Genomic DNA, 23,577 nt, shown 5'->3' with positions numbered 1-23,577 from the left:
GAAGACAATAATCCTCTCTCAGAAATAATCAGCACCATGTCTAAAAAGTGAATCCAGTTGTCTTGTCTGTATTTGCACAGAAAGTACTGCTTCTTGTATTAAAAATATGTTTTCAACCAGCAATGCAAACAATTTTTTTCTCTCTTTTTAATAGCAAATACCAGATGTATCACCAACAGGACGTTACACAACATTGGTCCCTCTCTTATTTATTTTAGCTGTAGCTGCAGTGAAGGAGATAATAGAGGATATTGTAAGTATTTAATAGCAATATTTTGTAAATAGCTTTCAAATTTTTCTTAAATTGTTCAACAAAATTTTTGTAATATAATTCTGTGTTGAACCATTCTTGCCTTCTGGATGCTTCTGAAAACTTCTAAAGCTACTTACTTCAGAAGATGAAGTCTTTAGAATATGGTGTTATGATTTGAAAGTGTGTTTATGATATATACAAGTGACAATAACCTGGTAAAACAGTGACTGTTGTGTTTATTATATAGATTGTTTCTAGTCAAACAGTTCTCATTAATGAAGTACAAGCATATTTTAAAGTGTGAACTGGAACCAAAGCCTCCACAGAACCTAGTCAAGTCCGGAATATTGCCAGTTTTCTCAAACAAGGGCTCTGCTAAAAGAATATTGGAAGCTATTGAATTCATCGCAGGTGGAAGCTATTTTAAACTCAAATAACCTTTAAATATTCACTTGGTTAGAAAAACATTTTTTTTCTTCCTGCATGAGCAGGAGCATAGTACTTTACTCTCACTAATGATACTTGTGAGCTGGATTTAAGTTCAATCTGTGGATGAGATACTAGACTAACATTTTATAGAAAAATTGTGAGAACTTCTGGCTTTACTCAAAATGAAGAAGGTAGGATTAAAAAAAAAAGTCTTCCCACGATCCTTCTTATTTTTACGTCTTCATTTGAGGTGCCTTTAAAAAAATAGATAAGTCCTCAGGAACTCAGAGTTGAGGATCTAGGAGGCTGCACAGTCTCAAGCTTCTTCAGTTGTCCTCCATACCTAAAACTGGATGGATTTCTGTTTCACAACCAAATAATTCCTGGACCTTTCTAAAAAGCGTCTTTTAAATTGCTACTGGAATTACCATGTGATACTTTTAGTATGTTTAGAATAGTAATCTATTTGGTTTAATACATTTTAGATGAATGAGTACAGGTAACTAATGTGCCATTTTTAGCATTTTAAAAACGGATTTTCCCCAGTTGTCAAATCCATTCCAAATCCAGGTCCGTGCATCTGATGTATCTTTGTATTTCTAAAGTCACATGCATAAAATCCTTGGTTTCACTGTTGTGACTTTGCACAGTTTTGTAGACAGCAAGGGGAATAGGCTTTTTAAAATTCTTCCCGTTGCTCCAGCACAGTGCATTTTCCTGTTAGTCTTTCATGTCTTGGTGCTAAGTGTGATCTGCTGACACCTGATGGCCAGGAACACACATGGAATGCTTGTCCTTGTTAGGCAGGTGTCCCCACCTATGCCAGGCTTTCCTTGACGCTCTCCAGTCAGTATTTGTGGTAGTGGTTGTTTTGCTTTTTTTCTTGCATTGAATTAAAACTTTAAAAGAGCTGGGATATTGTCATGACTTGTAAGTGTCCATTCTGACTTGGGGTCAGTGGGTAGGGAAGGGAATTTCAGGCTCTGTTTCACTTCATACAAAAGATGTTGGGGTTTTCTGAGCACCTTCCTGCCTGCTCTTCACTGAAAGTGTGTGGTAGAACCTGTCTCTCTAATTTGCATAACATAGTTGAGTCTTTTAGTTGATATTTTTTGTATCTAAGGAATTAGTCTTGATGATTTACCAAATCACTCTAGATGTGAAGAATTTCTTCATCTGCTCTTTTTCTGTTGTAGTTCTGCAGATACATTTTGTGGAGGACAAGAAGTTAGATACATCATAATATGGCAGAGTGCCTTGTCCACTAGAGGAGTAGCGTTCCCATTTTTTTTATATTGTGGACTGTTCTCTTGATTTTTGGAAGGGTTTGCAGGCAGTATAGTCTTTCCCTGCACACAAATAGTAGGCTTCCTGGGGGCATCAGATTTATTGTTTTTGAGCAGAATTACAATGTATGTGCAGAAACATGATCAAGAGGAAGAGTGGTGAGCTGCAAAGAAGCTCTGAAATGGAGGGTGGCTGGTCACATGCTGCCTTTCCTACTGATACAGTCAACTCAATCTTCTCCTCAGTTACCTCTGGGAATAGATGGTAGGCAAGATATTTTGTCCCCCTGTGTTATGTGAAGCTCACGAGCCACAGAGTTGAGTGGTCCTGCAAGAGACAATGATGTTTCCGTTAAATGTTTTTTGTTCTATTTTGCATTTCTAGTATTTGCTGCCCAATAGTCAGCTTCTCCTTAAATGTCTTTGTTGCTTTCTCTTTACATAAACAAAATCCCTTTTAAAAAAGCCATAAAATCAATTCATGTTCTTTCAGATATTTTTAACCATTCTGCTGTTAATGCTTACAGACTTACACCATCTGTCAGTGTCTAGGCAAATATAAAACTGAGGCTGCTGCTACTGTACAAAGTGTCCTTTTTAAAATTATCTCACCCACTCACTTTTCTTTTATGTCATTTGTTTCTACCATTTGCTCTTTGCAACGTGAAGTGTACAGTTTGGTGGTGGGGGGAAGATAGGGAACAGGTTTAGTGTTTTTTTTGCATGTATCAGCTAAAACAATAAGGTTTTCATTATCAAATACTACAGAGATACCTAAAGGCAATTCAAATACTATTTTTCTTTCTGTTAAGTTTACGTTGTCTCAGCATGTAGTTAATTCTTGCTGTACTTAGTTGAAACTGAATGAGATGAAGGAACTGATTGGGAGAATTTAGTTGCTAATTTAAAGGCTGTATATGTGTGTGTATATATACAGCTGATGGTAACTTCATGAATTTCTCACTTGCGCAGCTGAGTTTCACAGACTATAGTCCAAATAAAACAATTTGCTTTGTTTTTGTAGTCAAACAGGTATGAAATTTAATGTTGCCTACTGGTTATATCGTGCAGGAATATGTGGCTGACTGACAGCTGCACTTTTTTCCCTGGGAAAGCTGACCACTTGCTACATAGTAAAATATTCAGAGTGTTTTCCCTTAACCTTTAATTTTCATTATGTCTTAGTTTCTTTACACAGTGAGATATCTCAGATTTCCAGGAATGGTTATCTTAATCTAATATGAAAGCAAGATTAATTGGCTTTTAGATGGGAACCATATATATCAATAAATATACTTATCAAAATAATACTTTTAGCTCAAGAACCAAATGCTTCCTTTTCTGGAGTGAAATCCCAAGAAGCAGAAGATGTTAGCAGAAGACATTCATGAACAGCATGTGTTTTCCATATATGCTTCAGAAGTGCTAGCAAAATTTGTGACATGCAGTGCTAGATTATCAGCTGTTTCCAATGATTTTCACCCATCATAGCTCAGAATGCAACTGACATTAAACTGTTACTTTTCAAGCTGGAGAAGACTCTCCCTGTGGGCAAATAAACGCCTGCTTTGGTCACGTTATTATGCCTTTGCATGGATCAAAGCCTATTCATCTGTAAAATCAGCCATCTTTTTGAAAGGATAATCTGCTGATACTCTGTGAAAATCTAGTAAAAAATAATGCCTTAACTTAGTCTTTGCAAAGTGATAAGGTGGCCTTTTAAGAGATGCTAGCTCAGAGTCATACCAGCATTTTATTAGAAATAAATCTCTTAAGTAGCTTGATTTATTTTTCTTTCAATTTACAAGATTGCTTCTGATTTTCTTTGTATTTCAAAGGCATGATTTCTGTAGGTCTATTCAAAAAGCTTACTTAAAACAGTTAATTCTGTTTAATTTTCCAAATCATCTTCCTGCTCAGGAAGAACTAAGTTAGTTACTCTTAAATACTGTGTTTAAACTAGTAGTCTCTTAAGCTTTTTGTAGCTAAGATGAGTTTGATTATACCTTGAAAGTGCTGGTGGTTAGTAGCTGCATCAAAAGATTTCTGTCAAAAGGTTTCTCACAGCTATATTAAAACTGAGGGACGTCATAGCCTGTTTAGGGTGGAGGGCGGGGGATTTTGTTGATTTTTGTTTGTCTGTTTGTTGCTGAAGTGTGCAGGCACTTATGTGGCAGTGAAGTTATATGTTTACACAGTCATTCCTTGACTTCAGATCTGTATGAGACACTTGTATGAAGAATGGTTCCATGATCTTTGCTCTGGTAGAATCATCTCCCGGTTCCAGGAAAGGGCAAAGTTATGGTACACAAATACACTGCTTCCTTATACAAGGAACTTGTTTAGATAACAATTGCCCACATGAGAGGACATTTTTGAACAACACGATTGGCCTGGAACTGGGTGTGACTTTCCTGATGATCATAACTATGCAAGTAATCCGTAGTCCTGTTTAAAATGTTTTTAAAGTAGGTTTATTGAATTGATGAGTGGGAGGGGGTAATACATGTGTGTTTTATCTTAAGTGTGAAAGCTTTATCATGTCAACAGAAGTCTTTAACCACTGTGCATTTTTAATTTAGAAAAGGCATAAAGCTGATAATGCGGTGAACAAGAAACAAACTCAAGGTAGGAAATTTTTTAAAGCCTATTAATTGGGGGGGGTGTGGTTTTTTTAATTTTTTGCAAATGGTAGTAATGCAATCTGAACTGCTAACAGGTAATTGAGTGGGAAATTGCTTATGCAGATTACTTCAAAATTTGGAATCTAAACAGTTGAAATAACAATTTGCGGACACATTAGCCCCACAAAATGGAGTATGTTCTATATTAAGTTTATGAGGTTCCTAAGAAACTTTAACATTTACTCATTTAACACAGGTGATGCTGTAGGTGTTAAAAGATCATAATCACCGCTATATTTAGTGGGCCTAGTTTATGATGAAAGTCTATGCATATCTAAGCACACAAATCATAATTTTTTTCAACTAGCAAATCTTGAATAATTCAATTTTGGAACACTCTGCAATTGGAAGAAAAAGCCATAAAATAGTTCTATCTTTCTATGCTCCTTCAAAACTGGATAAAGATGAATGGAGTTTTTTGGTTTTGTTTTGGTTTTTTAATATGAAATCAATGTAATGGCTTGATTAGAGATAAGAAGATATTTAGTGAGTGTATCAAACCAAAACTTTGGAATGTGGGGGGGGGGTTTAAGTTCTTAATAAAGAAAAGAAGTAGTATAAAGAAAAGAAGTATTAAATCAGAAGATTATTTTAGAATAATGTGAGGGAGAAAGTGAGAGTGAGGGAGATGTTAGCTAATATGTCCTAAACATGCTTGTCAGGTAGGAAGTCCAAGTTTAAGTTCCTGCTTTGCTGCTCTTTAACTTTTCATGTTACCGGTTCTGAGGTAGGCCTCTCTTGATAGAGCTGGTCCTTTTTTTATAAACAGGAGGAGGAATGAGTGTCATGTGAATTTGACTGCAGAAAGTATGAAAAATACTACAAAGAGGAGAATCTTGCATGGAATCTTTTTTAAAAAAATAAAAAACTTAACCTTAAGGGTTTTTTTAGGGAGGGATGTAGTCATTGACTAAAGATAATCAGAATTGTTTAGCACTGCTAACCACTGGAAATGTCTCTAATTTAAAAACATGATTTTTAAAGCCTACCTAAATTGTACATAAATCTTAGTTTACTGTAAAATTTGTGGGGGATGGAGAGGGGAACATAACTTACGAAACTACTGAGCATGTAGCTCAATAGAGGATATGGAGAGATTAGGACAGGGAGACAAATTTATTGACTGAAAGCACTGGGAATAGAAATCTCCAGAGAACAGGCCTGGAGAAACAGATAACCTCTTACCTAGACATAAAAAACAAAGGAAAGCTTAATGTAGACATCCAAAATTCTTTCATCAAGCATTCATAGCTTTTGAGATTGCAACCAATGGTTTTAGGTGGCAGTGAATCTTGAAGTGCCTTTTCAATTTTTTTTTGTCCAGAGTGTACAAAGCTTTAAATTAATAAAAGACTTGTTTTAATGTCTTTCCTGCCTCTTCTCCTTGGCTACCTCTCATTAGGCTCTTTGGTGACTGTTCCTAAAATTCTGAATGTTCCATGCATGCAAAAGAGCATCTTGGAAGTTGAAAGTGTAATGAGGATACATAAAATATTGCTAGCACTGAGAAACAAGTTTCTTTAAACTAATGCAGGATTCCCATAAGTACAACATTGATCCTGATATACTGTCAAAGCAATATTTAAATGTATTTTCAAATACAGTCTATTATCAAAGCAATAATTAAAAAGTTAATCAGTATGGTAGTCTCTTACTTTGTTTTCGTGTATTCAGCAGTTCTGTAACCCTGAAAAGTAGCAATGTGCATAGTACGTTATATATCCAGCTCTACCTTTGGTTGTCTTTTAAACATACAAAATTGTTAATGAAATGACACGTACATGTATAGATTCTGGGTTTCCCTTCATCTATCTGTTCCTTAAAGACCATCTGTATCTCAGTTAACCTTAATTAACTTTCTAAATTCCCATTACTATAAAAAACCTTTTGCACAGGATTTTGGTTTATTAGGCTGCATTAGGGGTGATTTTTATTACCTCAGGCTGCATACATATACAGCAGGACACCATCAGACACTCTGACATGATGAAACATACATTTCTGCAGTGTGGTGAAGTAGTCTTCTATAGGGCAGATGGAGCATGCTTTTGAAAGTCAGTTGTTAGAGACAGCTGAAAAATGGAAGAAACAAATGTGAAAGCCAGGCTGCAGAAGACTTCATGGCACAAGTTCCTTACGGTTACATAAAAGGTGCATAACACCACCGCTTCTTTTTTTGTTCCCATAAGAAAATGGATTTAATTGAATGTCAGTGTATGTTAATTGTGCTTAAAAGCTTATTGGATCAAGCTAGGGTTAGAGTACTCTTGAGATTTCACATGTCTCAGCATGTTTTCATGAGTCTGACTCAACCATTTGTGAGCTGATTTTAACCAGCTAAACCAGCAGGAAACAAATCCAGACAGAAAAGCTGACAGTTTCCATCCATTTAGTGGGTTAAATTGGTTCATCAAATGGTCTACCAGACACCAGAGGCAGCACGCATTAAGCAGTGAGGGCACACACCTTTGCATGGGGTGACGGCAGAGCACGACCTTCCCTTTGCAGTGGCAATGCTATGTTAGGTCAGCGTGGCTGCATGTGAAACAGCCTTAGGATGTATTTCAGCAGTGCAAGTTCTTCTGCAGCCAGCACTTCTTAAGAAGCCCCTGGCCACATCTGGCAGCTTATTTACATTTCAGACCTGCAGAACTCCACTGGCAGTTATTCTACTATAACTATGTGTGAAACCTAGTCATCTGGATTGCTGCAAGGTATATTTTTAATCCTTATCGGTTCTTTCATCTGGTTGGTACTGTGGCCCCACAAACAGTACTGCTGACACAAGGGGATGGAAGCAGGTACTTGGTGGCACAATTATCAAATGTCTTGACTTCTTTAGGACAGTATTACAACCTGTCCGCGCTATGGATCTGTAGTTTTCCCCGTGAAGGGAAATGGTTTGTCAAAATAGATTTTGTGTCATGATCAACTCATTGGTGAGACAGTCATTGAAATATCTTGCTTACTGTCTGAAAGGGAGGCTGCTCCATTTACCATTGCTCTGAGTGTATCAGCACTAATAAATTCTCTTACCCTTCCTTCCCCAAATTTATCTCGTCCTAAAGAATTATTAAGCAGGTTAGATAACAACTCACAGAAGTCATTGAGATATATAAGAAGACGGCTCAGTCTGGACAGAACGTCAAGGAAGACTTAGATGTAAAGGCCATATTTTGGCCCATATTCCCAGATTTTGATCCACTTTTTTTGAAATCAACACATGCTTGCATAAGAATCAGATCCTGATCAGGTACTTAGATAAACATCCTGACAGTTTGAAAGCTGGGAGAGACAGTGAAAGAGAGTAATGTCTTGGAGCTATCTGAGTATTGATACATGGCAACACGTTTTCTTTTAATTTCATTTTCTTTTTGCACATCAATCTTCAGTGGCTTTGTAACTGATGCTAATAAAAAAAGTCACCTTTATTATTCTCTGAAAACACAATCTTTGCAATTAACTGGTAAACAAGGCATGGTTTTTGTATCAAGGTAGCAATACTTAAAACTAGAGTAGTGGAGCATGCTTGAAATATTAATTGCTACTGCCAGGGAACATCTATACTAAATCTTATGCTAAATGACATGGGTTGATTTTGGGGATTTCCAATATATTTATGGAAGAGATGACTGCAGCAATCCTAAAGTTCTCTGACATGCCAATAACAGTAAGAACAGCTGGATCCTAAGAAGCCTGCTGGTGACTTTTTATGAATCTTTTTTCTATGAACCTCACCAATATTTGAACTGAGAAAAAATTCTTGAATTGATTTCCCCCTCCCCCCAATTTAATAACTTTTTTACTTTGGAACTTTTTATTCCAATTACTATTTTATTTTAGAAAACACCATGCTGTCATACAATCTATATCAGATTTAATTGATTCTCAAACCCTGTAAAATGTTATGACTGACTTTGGAGTAAGATTTTATGGTACAAAAACTGTTATACAGAACATGAGCTGTATAATTGAAATGTTTAACCTGAAGTTATAGAAACAAGGCATACTGTAAAATATTGTGTAAATGAGCTGTGTCTGTATGGCTTTTCATAAGGAATCTAACACATACCTGTATACTGCAGTTAGATTGTACAACTGGAAAATTATCTTTCTTTTTTTCAGTACTACGAAATGGTGCATGGGAGATTGTCCACTGGGAAAAGGTGTGTGTATGTTGGTGACTTTTAGAGCATAATGCAGATTTAATGTTTGCTTTATTTCTCCAAATAATTGCCATTGATAAGAATTACCAGATATGATGGGAAATGTATAATCTTTTGTATTTTATTTTTTGTTTGTTAATACTTGCCTCTTAAAATGTACTTTTAAGTCAAGTCAGTTTTGATGGCATGAGTCAGGCAAAACTGCTGTTAAATGGTGGGCTTTAAGTTCAGTGAAAAATAACTTGAATAATGTGATTGACTTGGGAGTATTTGCATATGGCAAAATTAGACAGTTCCTTAGTATCATTTGGTGTGCCAAAGCAGAAACTTCTTTCTGGAAACTAATTACTTTGTGTATTTGCTGAACTTCCTTGGCTTAAGTTGTGAGAACTTTAAAGGCTGTTACGCAGTAGTTAGGAAGGGACTGTTAAAGGTAACTTTCAAGGACTAACATAACATAACATTGTTATGCCATCTACCTAGTCCATTAGTTTTATTGGTTTCCATATCTGAAAGCTTGAACAAAATTTGACCCACAGTAATTTGGAGGCAAGGTTCAGGTGAAATGAGTTTATACCTTTGGAGAAGCAAGGATAAGGTATGTAGCGTGATGCAACAGAACTGTGATCTTAGGAGAGTTTAATTTCTTCTTTAACTTAACTTCAGTCTTCCAGTAAAATATTTTACAGTAACTAGCAAAAGTAAAGAACTGCATAGAGAAGGTCAGGATTAGGCCTATTAAAGAACAGATTTCCAAAGAATTCCAGTGACCTTCGAGTACCTAATACCTACAGGCTTCTCTAAGTGTGTGAGTTTCTAACAGTCTTCCTAGCAAATTCAGCAGGTAAATATTTACTGTGCTTAAAACAAAGGGATAACATATTTTGTTTGAGACCATTAACCAACTCCCAGTTTTCTTTCAGGTAGATGTTGGAGATATAGTTATAATAAAAGGCAAAGAGTATATACCTGCTGACACTGTACTGCTCTCATCAAGGTAGAGATGCCCACTGATGCTTATAGTGTAGAGGCTGGTTTCTCTACCCTGCATTTATTTATTTATTTATTTGTGATTGCTCCAAGGAAATAAGGAATAAACAAAAATGCTGCTGTTCTGAAGTGTAGTCTTTTGTTCATTCAGGCATTTAACATTTCAGGCAGTGTTTCTTTAAACTGCGACAATTACAGTTTTAAAACTACACTGGCATTCAATTTACCCCTAAAAAAAACTTAGTATGTTATTTTGTTGTTGGATGTAATACAAAAAAGTCTGATTCTCTGTCTAAAAACTGGACCTCGAGTGCCATATTTAACCAGGTTGGCTTTTTGATATGTACTTAACAAATTGCATCCTACAAATAAATTAAAATGGATATATTACAGGGAACAGAAATGGTTTTTAATGGATATAGTCGCCAGTTTGATAGTTGAATCAGGAAAAAAAAGGAACATGAGATGTGAACCATTAAATTAGTACTATCTTTATGAGCTGAACATTCACTCTATTCTCTAATATATATATAATGAATAATTTCAGCACTGAAAGCAAGACTTCATTTATAGCATGTAATGCTGTGACTCTTCTTACATAGTCAATCAGAGGTTGTTTATCATCATTTCCTTGGACAATTTTATTTAAGAAATCCACATCTTATGTGGAAGATGCACATTTTTCAACATCTATTTGATCAGGTCAATAGACAACATATTCTAAGAATTTTTTTAAATGAAGATTGTTTAAATATGAACGATTGTATTTTGATTTATTACTGTATGTTTACACTGCAATTTCCATATTTTTTTTCTAGCACAAGTGTAAGCATTGTTGTAATGTATATCATTATGGATTAGGTATAAACCCTCTATGATCCCGCTGAAGTTAATGAATCCACTCATACATACAATTAATAAGGTTAGAATCTTATGCATTTCTGTGACAGACTGTGGTGTAGACTAGTACATTGTTTATTCCACCTTCCATTATATCTCAAAATCAAGTGTAGCTGTTTCTAAAACACTTCTATTAAATTATTATCAAGTGTAAAATAGTTGCCAGATAATACTGTAAATTTTCCCCACAGTCTGTCTTCAGTACTAATGTTTGTCATCACTTCAGATGTTTTTGTATTGAGTATCCTCTATAAACCTTTTACTTCTGGACTTCAAGAAGCATTTATAAATTTTATTGGTGCTTCTCCACCAAGATCTTCATAGGCAAGACACCACGCAGCAAAAACAGTTGTTCTGTTGGCCTGATAATAGCTTCTGTCATGCTAACCCTAGTGTTTTGCAAGTGAAACAGATTACATCCTCTCAGAGCAGCTTCTCTATAATCTGCCTGAGTAAACTCCTAAATTTGAGTCTTTGCCTTCACTGTTTTGCCCTTTTGGTTTTGGAGGACACTTGGTGTCACAGTGTTCTCCAGTTGTAGTTCACACACAGAAAAATACCAACTGCCTGCAAAGCCTTCTTTCCGAGCCTTGTCCCCCCTGAAGGAATCCTACATCCTGTGTTGATAAACTGAAATAATAGTCAGCTGCTACTGGACTTGTCAGGACTGTTACCTCTTTGTTTAACCTCACTTTACTGGCCTTGTCAGAACACACTGTCCCAACTATGACCATTACTCACCTTGAATTTTCCCGTCAGGTTTTCTTCTAGGATCCAGTTTGCAAAGGGGACTCCTTGAATCATGATTGCTTTTCTGGGCCCAGCTCAGGCATTTCTTCTAGCTAAAACTTCCTTAGTTATATTACTAGGGTCCTGTTGCAGCCCTCCTTCCAGGAGAGAACCTTGTGCTACTACATTACCTCTAATTCTGCCTGCATACCAGCATGTGCTCTCCTCCACCTCTCACCTCCATGTGGCCATGCATTCTTCAGGAAGACAGTCTCATCAATTTTGCTTTACAGATGTTTATTGATGCCCAATTACATTTTTAGGTTTCAATAGCAATGCAAGACTGCGGGCCTGGTGTTAACTCAAACTAACAATATTTGGTTCTTTTTACCAGCAATAGCAGTTTGTGGAGAATAAGAGGTTCTTAATTATTTTAGGAAACCATAAGCTCTTACAGTGGAAGGGCACAAACCTCTGAGATTAATTCTGTTTGGTTCTTGCTAGTTCAGTGTAAATTGAAATTTACAAAGCTGAAACAAAACACAAAATCATTTTTAGCATGTCTACATAGAAGGGTTCTTGTCACCTACTTCAGAAAAGTTGATGGAAAATCTTTTGTTGTGGCTTTTATTTTTCAATTAATGTATGGAGTGGCTAGAAACTGTGTCAGTTGAGAAAGAAGCATAACAGCTTTTTATTTTTACTGTACAATATCAATGTGTTCTGCAGCTTAAAATTGGTGCCTTACAGTAAAACAATCCACCTGAGTAAAAATGAAAATATTCTACCTCTTTTCTTTCTGACCTGATTAAAATAGATTTTGAAAAAATTGTCATCAGACATTTTAATTAACATATATTGTTTGTATAACAATTTCAAACTCTGTCTTTTTGTCTTTGTCCATTTTTTTTGGTTTGTTTTTTTTCCCGTCACTTATTTTTTCTGTTCTAATCATTTTCAAACTGGGATGTGTAGGTGGCAGTAGGGGAAGTAGTGAAAGTGACCAATGGGGAACATCTCCCAGCTGATCTCATCAGTCTGTCATCAAGGTTAGAATAAACTAGTTGCACAGGATACGTGTACGTGGGTCCTCATATACCAAATATGAAGAACACTGCCGTGTTGATAATCTTTGCTTTGCTGTTCACCTTTCTTTGACAAAACCCACACATTTATAAAATTACAAAGGATTCCATTGATAAAAGTACAGATCATTAAAGTGTAAATACACAATAACACTCCAAGAAATAAAAATTTGTTTCAGTCCTCTTTGTTTTTACACTACCCCATGAAATTTTATCAGACAAGTTGTCATTGAATAAACACACAGTAAAACACCAGGATAAATATATGTTTAATTCCTTTAGAGCAAATTAAGAAGAATATACATGTTTATACCAACCCACTATTTTCAGCAAAGAATATAGTTTAAGGTTGGTAGGACTGGTAGAGGACCCTCTGCACAAACTTGGATGTTGCACAATCTCTGCTGCATGCAATGGCAAAAGCAGCACTGTTCTTGTGTATTGTGACAAAATGCATGTTTCTTAGACACGTCAGCTTTATGCTTTGTCTGCACTGTTACTGCACTTTATTTTTCCCTAACAAATCAATGGGCCTGCCTTGATCTAACTAACTTATTTACTTTGGAGGTCACTGCTATCTCTGCTACAATAATTACAATTAAGCATGTCTCACTTGAAATGTCTTTGCTGCCTTAGTCTGTTTTAAAAGTGCTTCCCAAAAATATTGTTTGGTTTTTACTATTGACTAATAAACATGCTAGAGTTGTAATAATGTTTTATATAGGTGATTCCATCGAAATTATCTAAACAGAAGTTATTTACATTTTTAGAAAAGTTTGCCAAGAAGAAAATGCTAGCCTGAAAGGAATTTATGATCTTTATCACGTTTTAATGCTTTTGCTTAACAAAATGTTAGAATAACCTACAGAACTTTATCCTGCAAGCATTTTAAAACTAAGTTGCTTATGAGTAGCCACTGTTGCATTAAGAAAGCAAATTTTAAAAAAACAGTTGATGCTTGAATTTCATGCTAGAAAGAAAGAAAATATTAGAAGCTTTGAAGTGGCATAGAGAGTAAACATTTATTCTTTTAAGTTGTAAGGGATTTTTATGACTCCTCTGATCCTTTAGAGGATCAAAACTTTTCTATTGTAGATGTAAGTAGTAGGTGTTCTGTCCTCATGCCCAGAAAATGGGAGCTGAGTGGAGTCATTCAGAAATCCTCACCTGTTAGACCTGTTCTTGTTTACTATCTATGTTACTATGTTTACAAATAATTTTGTCCTTCTCTATCTCTGTTTTCCTAGTTAACACTTCTGTAATCGTTGTAATATGTTTTAAGACCTGAAAATATTTTACAAAGTACTGCTGTGTTACTGTCATGGTTTAAACCCAGTCAGCAACTAAGCACCACACAGCTGCTCACTCACCCTCCTCCCCCCTGTCCCAGTGGGATGGGGCAGAGAATCGGAAAAAAAAAAAAAGTAAAACCCATGGGTTGAGATAAAGACAGTTTAATAGGGCAGCAGAGGAAGAGAAAAAAGTAATAATCACAGAATCATTTAGGTTGGAAAAGACCTTTAAGATCATCGAGTCCAACCGTAAACCTAACACTACCCAGACCACCACTAAACCATGTCCCTAAGCACCTCATCCAAACATCTTTTAAATCCTTCAGGGGGGGGTGACTCAACCACTTCCCTGGGCAGCCTGTTCCAAGGCTTGATAATAATGCTTGATAATAATGATGATAAAAGAATGTACAAAACAAGCGTGCAGTTACTCACCACCCACTGACCAATGCCCAGCCTGTTCCTGCTACCTGGCCAACTCCCCCAGTTCATATACTGAGCATTACGTCATATGGTATGGAATAGCCCTCTGGCCAGTTGGGGTCAGCTGTCCTGGCTGTGCCCCCTCCCAGCTTCTTGTGCGCCTGGCAGAGCACGGGAAGCTGAAAAGTCCTCGACCAGTGTAAGCACTACTTAGCAACAACTCAACCATCAGTGTGTTATCAACATTATTCTCATACTAAATCCAAACCACGGCACTATACCAGCTACTAGGAAGAAAATTAACTCTATCCCAGCTGAATCCAGGACAGTTACACATCGAAAAATTGTGTTGAAAAAATTAAATGCAGTAAGTCTTTTACCAGTATATGTCAAATAGATGAACTATTCAAGTAGTAATGTTCTGCATAAACTTAAAACTTTTAATTTATAAAAAAGCTTTTTAAATTGCCTAGAGGACAGTTATATTTCAAAAACTGTATTATGTTATCCATAATTTAGACTTTTTTTTTATGAGAACCCTTTGCAAGAAGACTTTCATGTCTAAACTACTGCTGCATACAGTAGTAGGCACTATGAATGCACTACATTTGTGTCTGCATATTAATCTCATGTAAAAATGTAGAAAACTTACTATATATAGCATTTTTAGCAGTGTTTCATCCAAGAAAGTAGGTTTTGGCAAACTTTTCTGAAAATGTAAAGTATTGGTCGTTTGACAGATTTGGCTTTAAATTATTCTAGTTCTGAAGAGTTGATAAGAAAAAAAAGATTGCATAAATAGGTATTAAAAGATTACAGAAAGTTAATGGATTTTGACATTATAATTTAAAATTAAGGATTTTTTTTTCTTAATAGTGAACCGCAAGCTATGTGCTACATCGAAACATCTAACTTAGATGGTGAGACAAACTTAAAAATTCGACAGGTAGGAATTTCATTTTTGAGAATATAGCTAATATTCTTTTAGTCTATTACTGCTTATAAAAACATATTTTATGACATTAATGGCCATTTTAGAAGACTGTGAAATTTTAATGGTTTGAATAAAAAGCTGTGGGTTATTGACAGCAAGTTTTTTTCAATTAATTAAGCAGAAGGAATGAATGGTTACTCCTAAGCCATGCCTTGCACTTTGTTTTAGGGTCTTTCTTTGGGGAAATAAGTGGAAAGATTTGTAGTTTGGGTATTGGTTTTGTTTTTAGAAGATAGATGAGGGAGAAGCCCTGCAGAAAGAAGCTGATAGTGCCAGTATTGTCCTTGAGGGGCAGGTAGGGAATGCAGTTTTTGGCTGAGTGTGCCGTCTCTTCAGGGATGTTCCTGCTGAGTTATATGGTTGGTTATGACCCTGTCTTCATCATGATGTTTTAAGATACCAAGGTGACTTTTTCACTGTCTGTAGCATCCAGCAGTGTGACAGCAAAGTGTAGCAGTCCCATTTGGTTCCCATAGGGATACTGGTTTTCTGGGTTTGCACTATCAGATTTCTGATACATAAATTTATATATTGGAAAGTGATTTTTAATGTCATGACAAACTAATTTTGTTTACAGGGCTTGCCACTAACATCAGACATAAAGGACATAGAAAGCTTGATGAGACTTTCAGGCAGAATTGAGTGTGAGAGCCCAAACCGACATCTCTATGACTTTGTTGGAAACATCAGACTGGATGGGCATGGGTATGTAAATCCGAGGAAGATCATCTTCGTAGATTCAATTTAACAGTAGATAGCTATATGTTGTTAAACTACTCAAAATATGAATAGTAAAGTCTTTATTCTGTTAAGACTAGAAAGGTAAAAATCTCTTCTGACATTATTTATTAGACTTTATTCTTTAAAAAAACTTGAGAGATAAAACCATACTTCTAATGTCTACAACTTGAGTTTTTATGCTGGTTGACCTTCATAAAGCAATAGCTATTAAAAGTAGAAGGGAGTGCTAATCAAATTCTAATAGTTCTGGAATATGTACCTAGTAACACACTTCTTAAGCATCTTATTCCTTGCCTGTTAAGTTTCTGTTACAGAAGCTGAAGAGAAGTAGTTTCTTCTCTGTTTTTTTTTTATTGTTGTTTTTTGTTTGTCTAAGTCTGGAGTGGAACTGAGTCCATCACTATATACCTCAAATCCTTCTAATTTGGTAGCTGAAAGACATTTAATACCTTAGCTCACTGAAAGTATGTTTCTGTAAAAATAGACAGCCTCAGTGCAATTACAACATACATGCTTGTAAAACTGCTTCAGAAATTCTTAAAATACTTAAGTGCTTACCAGATATTGATATTTGGAGTTTTCTATGGGTTCGAACCCAATGTGATGTATTAGGAGTATAAAATTCATTACTAGATCCAGAATTGTTGAGTCCTTCATTCTCAAAGATTTACAGGATTTCTTTTTTATTTGGTAGGCATTTATTTCTCCATGTACAATATTATTCATGTTTGTGGTTTTAGACTGATATATATATATATAGCACAAACTAATTATTAAATACCTTTTTTTTATATATATTCCATTTTTTATTTACTGATTTCTTACAGATGCATTCCAGGAGTTTTCAGTCGCAAGAGTGTGGATCTATTATAATTCCACTGTACTTGTCGTTAAGAAGAGAAAAACATTTACCTGTAATTCTTCTCTGAAGGTAATAGTTATAATAGATCCACACATTCATCCTTCCTCCCTGGCTAGAGAGAAAAAACATACTTTTCTTTTTAATCTAATTATTTAATTTTAAAATTTGATTTAAAGAAGAAACATTGTGCTGATGGCTATTATGCCTCAAGAATGTGTAGGAGCATGCCATCTGCTGGTCAAGCAATTCATCATTTGAGAAATTCAGTTTTGGAATATTTTGAATATAGTTCCTGTGCAGTAGGATAGTTCCAAAAGTGTGGTTCTAATATAATATTTACCTTCAGTGAAAAAGAATTGCAGGTAAGTAACTCTTTTTGGATCCTGACCTTATTTCCAACCCGGAAAATCAGGGATGAGTTCTCTTTCTGCCCATATTAGAGGTAGCACAGCTTCATCTAACTGGTATTTATTTAACCAGATCTTTAAGACCTTCCTACCAGATTATGTAGATCCAGCGGTTGTGATTTCCACTTTATCCAGTATCATCTTAACATTTTTGCAAAAGCAATAGAGGATACTGAAAATGTATCTCCCTCTTCTTTCTTCTTTCCCTTTAGATAACTTATTGGAGTGCCATAAATATTGTATCTGGTTGACATTTTCAGTCTTTTCATTTTCCCTTCATGGGAGAGCAACTCAAAAAAACAAAGGTTCCCTTTTTTCTTTTGGGTACTCAGTGTTCAAGGAGGTAGAACTCCACTACAGTTATTTTGCCTTTTGGCTAAATCTGTGTACTAAAAGAGGCCAAAAAAGTTTTCGTGGTATCCTCAGCTTTTGCGTGAGTTAACTCTTATCTCCAAAGTGTGCAGCTCTTTGTTGTGCTCATGAATATACAGAAGCATGTCATTTGGTTTTAGTCAATGAAGACAATTAGCTAGAGAAAGGAGAAAAGTTCTTTAGCCTGGATAAATTTGAAATTATGATTAAACAATGTCTCAGAGAAAAAGGGTGAGCAAGTTAAAAACAAGGGCAGATATTGGTTATCCAGACCTAAAGTAAATGTTTTCCTGAAGACATTCTTAAGAAAAATTTGGATAAGAGTGAAGTATGCTTGTTAAGAAAAACATTTTAGTATGTAGGCTTTCAAATGTGGCTTAGAAATTACTAGCTCTTAATATATCCTTGACAGCCCTGGCAGGAAAGTATGCTGAAAGGGTATTGCCCTATTGAGAACATCCTTTACTGAATACAAACCTAAATATGTTGCTGAGGAGTCATTAGTTACGTAGCATACAAGAAGAATCAGATGAGTTGGAGCAGTTTTGAGAAGCCTGAGGCTGGGAAATAGAGACTTGAGAGCTCTGTCAAGTTATCGCATCATCACCTGATTAGAGAGTGGGGTAAGATCACAATGTTGAGGATCAGTAGCATGACACCTTGCAGAACTGGGCTTTCTATGCCCCAGTTGTTTTGCTGTCTGTTTTCATCTCCTTGGTCTGTGTACCAGTTCTGCTGGAGACAACACCCACTGGCTGCAATCCCAGTTCTCTTCTGATTGTCTTCCCAGTAACAGACCCTTGAGGATAAATTCCTGTCCCAAGTTGGAGAAGGGTATCCATTTGAGAGCCAGTGTCCTGATGGAAAAAAGAATCAATGGATCCTGCAATAAAAAGGACTTTACTGCATATTCTTCACGGTTTTTAAGAAGGGAAAACAAAGAGGAAGATCAGGAAGTGGCAGGAAGAGTCTTAGAACTCACCTGACTCTTCAAGGAGTACAAGAATTAAGAGTGGAAGGTTTTGACTTCTGCCTTCCTAGACTCTTTTGTATTAGTGGAAGGGACAGAAAGTCTTTTGGCATGCCAGAGAAGGTCCATAGTTGAAAAGGTTTCTAATTTATCTGTGGAGGACTTGCATATAACCAGAGAAAGTTATTTTTCTTTCATCTTCTGTGACATTCATGTTAGTGTTAATAGACTAAAAATAGCTAATTATTCTTGGAATTACATCTAATCCATTCCTTAACTGAAATGTCTATGTATTGTGCTGATGGATGGTCCAAAAGTCTTAGAATTATTCTGAGCAAGGAATGCAAATAAATAAATATGAGTGCAGAAGCAATCTTTGATGGCAAAGTGATCTTACCATCTGGCTTCATGGTTCTTGTGTAATTCAAACCCCAGCGGTTCCTTTCATACTTGAAAGGACATTTATTCTTGTAATTTGCCATGATAGGAACACATCTCAAATACAAGAGCAGCACAGTTCAGATTTAGAAAGCAAGTAAATATCAGTATGTTTTCTATTTCAGTTTTCTTTTCCAATTCCTTCTTTTGATGAAGTGCCTGCACCTGGAAATTATTTTCCATGTCAATATCATTCAACATTTCAGTTGCTGAAACATACTTAGTTTGTGGGGAGAATGATTCCTTAAACAGTCAGTATGCCCCATGCTAGTTTTCTAGAAGTGGACTAAGTTGTAGTGGGGTGGTGTTTGTTAGTTGTTTGGTTTTTATGGAAAAGCACTCAAATATTTTTCCAGATTAATTTTTTTTTTCTAGTTTCTGCAAGAACTGATTCCAAAAACCTGTCTGAATTTAAGACAGTTAAATGTTTCCAACATCTTTTGAGGTTTTGTTGCTTGTTTACTCAGTGCAGTTCTAAAGGAATAACACAAGTAAATTTACCTGTTTTTTGCAATTTAAAGAAGGTGCAGGAAATATTGTTGTGAATTTTAAATAGCTAATCACATTCATAAAGGATATTTATTTCACTGGAAGAGTGGATTGAGAGTTCAGAAAATTATTTCATTTGAAAATTGCTTTGGAAAATCAATTTTTTAAGAGTAGTTGAGTTTCTGCATGCACTTAGGAAAAAGCTTTGTAATCATAAATCACAGGAAAATTAGCCTTTGTTAGTTTTGGTATGCTTGCTTAGTAGTACCATATCTTTAGTGTCCATAGTTAAAATTAAATGGTAAGTAATATTTTTGCAAACTTAAATTTTTGGACTTGCTTTTAACTGTCAAGTTTTCTGTCTGTCAACACTCCCAAAAAGAAAACTATGAAAATTAGGTTCCTAGTATATTTACAATAATCATCTAAATTTTGAGACATTGGTTCTAACAACTGCTAGTTACATTTATTCATTGACGTTGATTGTTTTCATGCTAAAATGTAAAACTCCTTCCTTCTAGTACTGTTCCATTGGGATCTGATCAGATTCTCCTACGAGGAGCTCAGTTGAGAAATACTCAGTGGGTTCATGGGATAGTTGTCTATACAGGACATGACACAAAACTTATGCAGGTTTGTCACTTGGATTTTCTCTAAATTATCTGTTTTGTTACCTTATTATGCCATTATACAGCACAGAAAATCCTTTCAGAAAACATGTCTAGGTTCAATATAGTAGTTAAAATGTCAGTAATAGAGCATCTTTCTTATGAAGTAAAACCAATAAAAATAAAGCAATTTCTTGTTATTATTAGTCACTTAGCCACAGAGTAGTTTTTTCACTAGTAAGCATATTCGTTGATTCTATTTTGTAACTTGTGTTTTTGAAACTATTTTATTAGCAAGTTGGATCATTATAGTTTGCCTGTTCATGTTTTTTTATTTTTGACTGCTCCTAAAACTGTCCTCTTGTGGAGCTTTCTTTCAACTACAAAGGTAAGCATTCTTGTCAGAAAACAAAGTGAAACTTTATTTGCAAAATGAGGAGGGAAGAGAACCATTCTCAGACTATGAAATTACTTTTCCTAGCGCTGTTTGAAATATCAAAAGTGAGATGCATTTGTTGAGAAAAAAGAATGCTTTCAGATTGGTCATGCATGTCTGTTACTGCTTTTCTGATTTGTAAAAAGTTTGAGTGTATTAGCAGTTGTCTTCTATAGCACTGATAAGGTATATGCACATTCATTTTTAATGTATGCTGTTGCTGTTACGAGTGTTCTGTGTGATTGTTTAAACTGCTTGTGACACAAATCGAAAGCTCTAATTCATGGATTTATAAGCTGCCTTTTTTTTTTCCTTTCGAATGAAACAGTTATGCCATTGATGATGATGATGTATTTGGGAGAATATTTGGAAAAGGATGCAGTAACATGTAATTTGAAAAGTGAGAACTGCGTGTACCTCTTCTAATATTTACTAGCCACTGTTGTTTTTTGTCTTTTGCAGAATTCAACAAGTCCACCTCTTAAAATGTCTAATGTGGAACGAATTACGAATATTCAGATTTTGATTCTGTTCTGCATCCTTATTGCCATGTCTTTGGTCTGCTCTATTGGTTCAGCTATATGGAATCGAAGGCATACTGGAAGAGACTGGTATCTTGATCTAAATTGTAAGATGTAAAATAATAATATTTTAGTGTTCAGTTGTCTTTCATATTTGGAAAGGAGGATGATTACCATCCTTTACATAGTGTGTTTTTTATCAGTCTTACTTTCTTGGTTGTTGACTAAAGTCATTAGGCTAGGTATATCACAGCAAGTATAAAATTTACCTTACTGTGCCATCTGAGCTCTTGCTAAATTCAGGAAGGGGAGCTTTGTTGTTTGCCTCTACATCTCTGCAGCTCGGCAAGGTCTGTATCAGCATTCCACTAGCATAAACAGTCAGCTTCCTAGCCATCAGACTAAAGCCATTTTCAGCTATTACCGATGGATTATATTTAAAGCCGCAGTGACTTTTCTGTATTTTTAAACTCCGTCATCCCAGAAAAAGATGCTGTGGCTTTATAATTTTTACTATACAGGGACCTAACTTATTATTGGCTGCCAACATCAGATCTTAGCAGACTGCTCCTAAAGAAGGTAGAACAGGCACAAATGATCTTATGTAACATATTATACTGGGCAGCTGTACTCAACGGTGGATGCTAAGCAATGTGATATTATGTGGGCCTTCATGGCAGCATGCAACATATTGACATAATTTGACCCTCAGTGAGGGAACTAGATTTAAAGGAAGTTTTCATAAATATACTTTGTGGTCAATTATTCCTGTTTTCAGAATTTCTTATCGTGGGCCTAGAGCCTTCTTTACTTAGGCAGTAGAACCAGAACTAGGCATTCTGCTCCTGAAACAACAGAGTCTTGAATACAGAGCTGCTGAATGTAGTCATCAAAGTAGGGATTATGGCATGGTTTGGTCAGTTTTAAAAGAAAAATCTTGGAATTCTGATTTGAAGGCACTCTCCTAAAGTTTCTGTTGAACAAAACAGTTGTCTGCATTTATGATGAACTTTTGTTTATTGAGAACCTTGGTTCTCTTCTTTTTGATGCTGAGGAAGAAACTTTTTTTTTTTTTAAAGGAAGAAACTTAACTTTCAGATTTCCATCATGAGGTGGAAAAAAGTGAAATTGTTAATGGAATATTGACAATTTCCAGTAATATAAAAGGATGGCATTGGATGTGCTTCATCATTTGTTATTTTTCATCTGATTCTTCTTTTCAGTCCATTTTTTTTTTTGTTTTCTGGGAAACATAAAAGTTTTCAGAATATGGTGGTTAGCACAGTAGTGAAGCAGTTCGGAAGCTTTTGGTTTTATTCCTGAAAAAAACCCATGAAATAGTGACCATTGATATTTTGTGTGTTCTTCAAGTGATTATCCTTGTCAGTTTATTTTCTGATATATGCCCCATGATTAAATGAAATTGTGTTGGGTTTTGTAAGGTATGCCCTTTAAGGCTGCATTCAGCTCATAGTTGGTCTTGTACAAGGTACTTTTAATATGTAAGAAGCAATTTATTCCCCTTTCCCCTTAGTTATTTAATTTTTATGTGGTAGTGAAACAGGTTCCCAGCAGTGCCCCGTGTTTCTAAATGCTGTTAGTATTTAGTTAGAACAATCTGTTGCCTATGGTTGATTAAAAAAAAAGTGGTAACATTAACAATAAATATCTGAATATTATTTTATTTACAGGTAGCAATAGGTATCAAACTTCATTTAATCTCGGTAGTCATTGTTGAGAATGTCAATGTCATGGTGAATGGTAGCTCTCTGGTCTTTTAGACTTGTACTTCATTTGAATTGGAATTGGTATTGATGAAAGTATCCAAAACCTGCTCTCTTAGAATAACCACCAGATCCACATTTCATAGGCAGTGGAAACCTGCCTGAGGCTGTTTTTCTTTGAGAGATCTTTGAATACAGATAAGCAGGCTACATCTTTTACCCTTTTGCTGTACTGGAGAGCAGACTGCTATTTCCCATTCGCATCCTCTCTGAGGTGCTACTACTAGAGTTACCTAAAACTTTAAAAGGAAAAGAGTTTAAAGCTGCTTGTTATATATGTTGAATATTCACATTTCCAGTTCTTTTAGAACTTTCATTAAACTCTCTAATTTAATCTCTTTTTTTCATGTGGTGTGAATTTACCTTTTTCATACTATTTTGCTGGGTTGGGAGGGGGGGAATAGGAAGGTGTGAGGGTGGATAGAGAAAAAATTCATTCCACTACACATTTCCCCCTTTACAAATACAAAACTTGAAAATTTAGAGTTTAGAATTTGGTTGCTATATATAGATATTCCCAGATTATGATCTTAAAATGTAGCAAAAGAGGGAATGGCTGGTAAGTTTGCTTTTCAGAAATTGGAGAAGATGGCAAAGATCTCTAAATTTGAACTCCACTTTATAATAGAGATCCTTAACTCTTACAAAGGTAGTATATATAGGCAAGTGATATTGTAATTAATTCTCAAGTGTCATCTTAGACACAGAACATTTTAAA

The 23,577-nt window shown here is 35.5% G+C and overlaps 1 protein-coding gene across 5 annotated transcripts in view; it reads left to right on the top strand.

The window, feature by feature from the left end:
• ATP8A1 (ATPase phospholipid transporting 8A1) overlaps window positions 1-23,577 on the top strand; it is a 126,569-nt gene that overhangs the window by 14,828 nt on the left and 88,164 nt on the right. For 3 of the 5 annotated variants that reach the window (XM_072862459.1, XM_072862457.1, XM_072862460.1), the window contains exons 4-11: window positions 155-253; window positions 4,551-4,596; window positions 8,778-8,818; window positions 9,742-9,815; window positions 15,114-15,183; window positions 15,809-15,936; window positions 20,032-20,143; window positions 21,017-21,182. In XM_072862459.1, the coding sequence (XP_072718560.1) occupies window positions 155-253; window positions 4,551-4,596; window positions 8,778-8,818; window positions 9,742-9,815; window positions 15,114-15,183; window positions 15,809-15,936; window positions 20,032-20,143; window positions 21,017-21,182 (736 nt within the window). Of the gene's footprint in view, window positions 1-154; window positions 254-4,550; window positions 4,597-8,777; window positions 8,819-9,741; window positions 9,816-12,412; window positions 12,487-15,113; window positions 15,184-15,808; window positions 15,937-20,031; window positions 20,144-21,016; window positions 21,183-23,577 lie in introns of those variants that run through there. The other 2 variants (XM_072862458.1, XM_072862461.1) reach the window with 2 other exon arrangements.

Source organism: Ciconia boyciana, chromosome 5 (assembly GCF_034638445.1).
Source record: "Ciconia boyciana chromosome 5, ASM3463844v1, whole genome shotgun sequence".
Lineage (NCBI taxonomy): Eukaryota > Metazoa > Chordata > Aves > Ciconiiformes > Ciconiidae > Ciconia > Ciconia boyciana.
The sequence above is the reverse complement of the archived record's forward strand: the minus strand, read 5'-3'. Positions and strand labels throughout refer to the sequence as shown.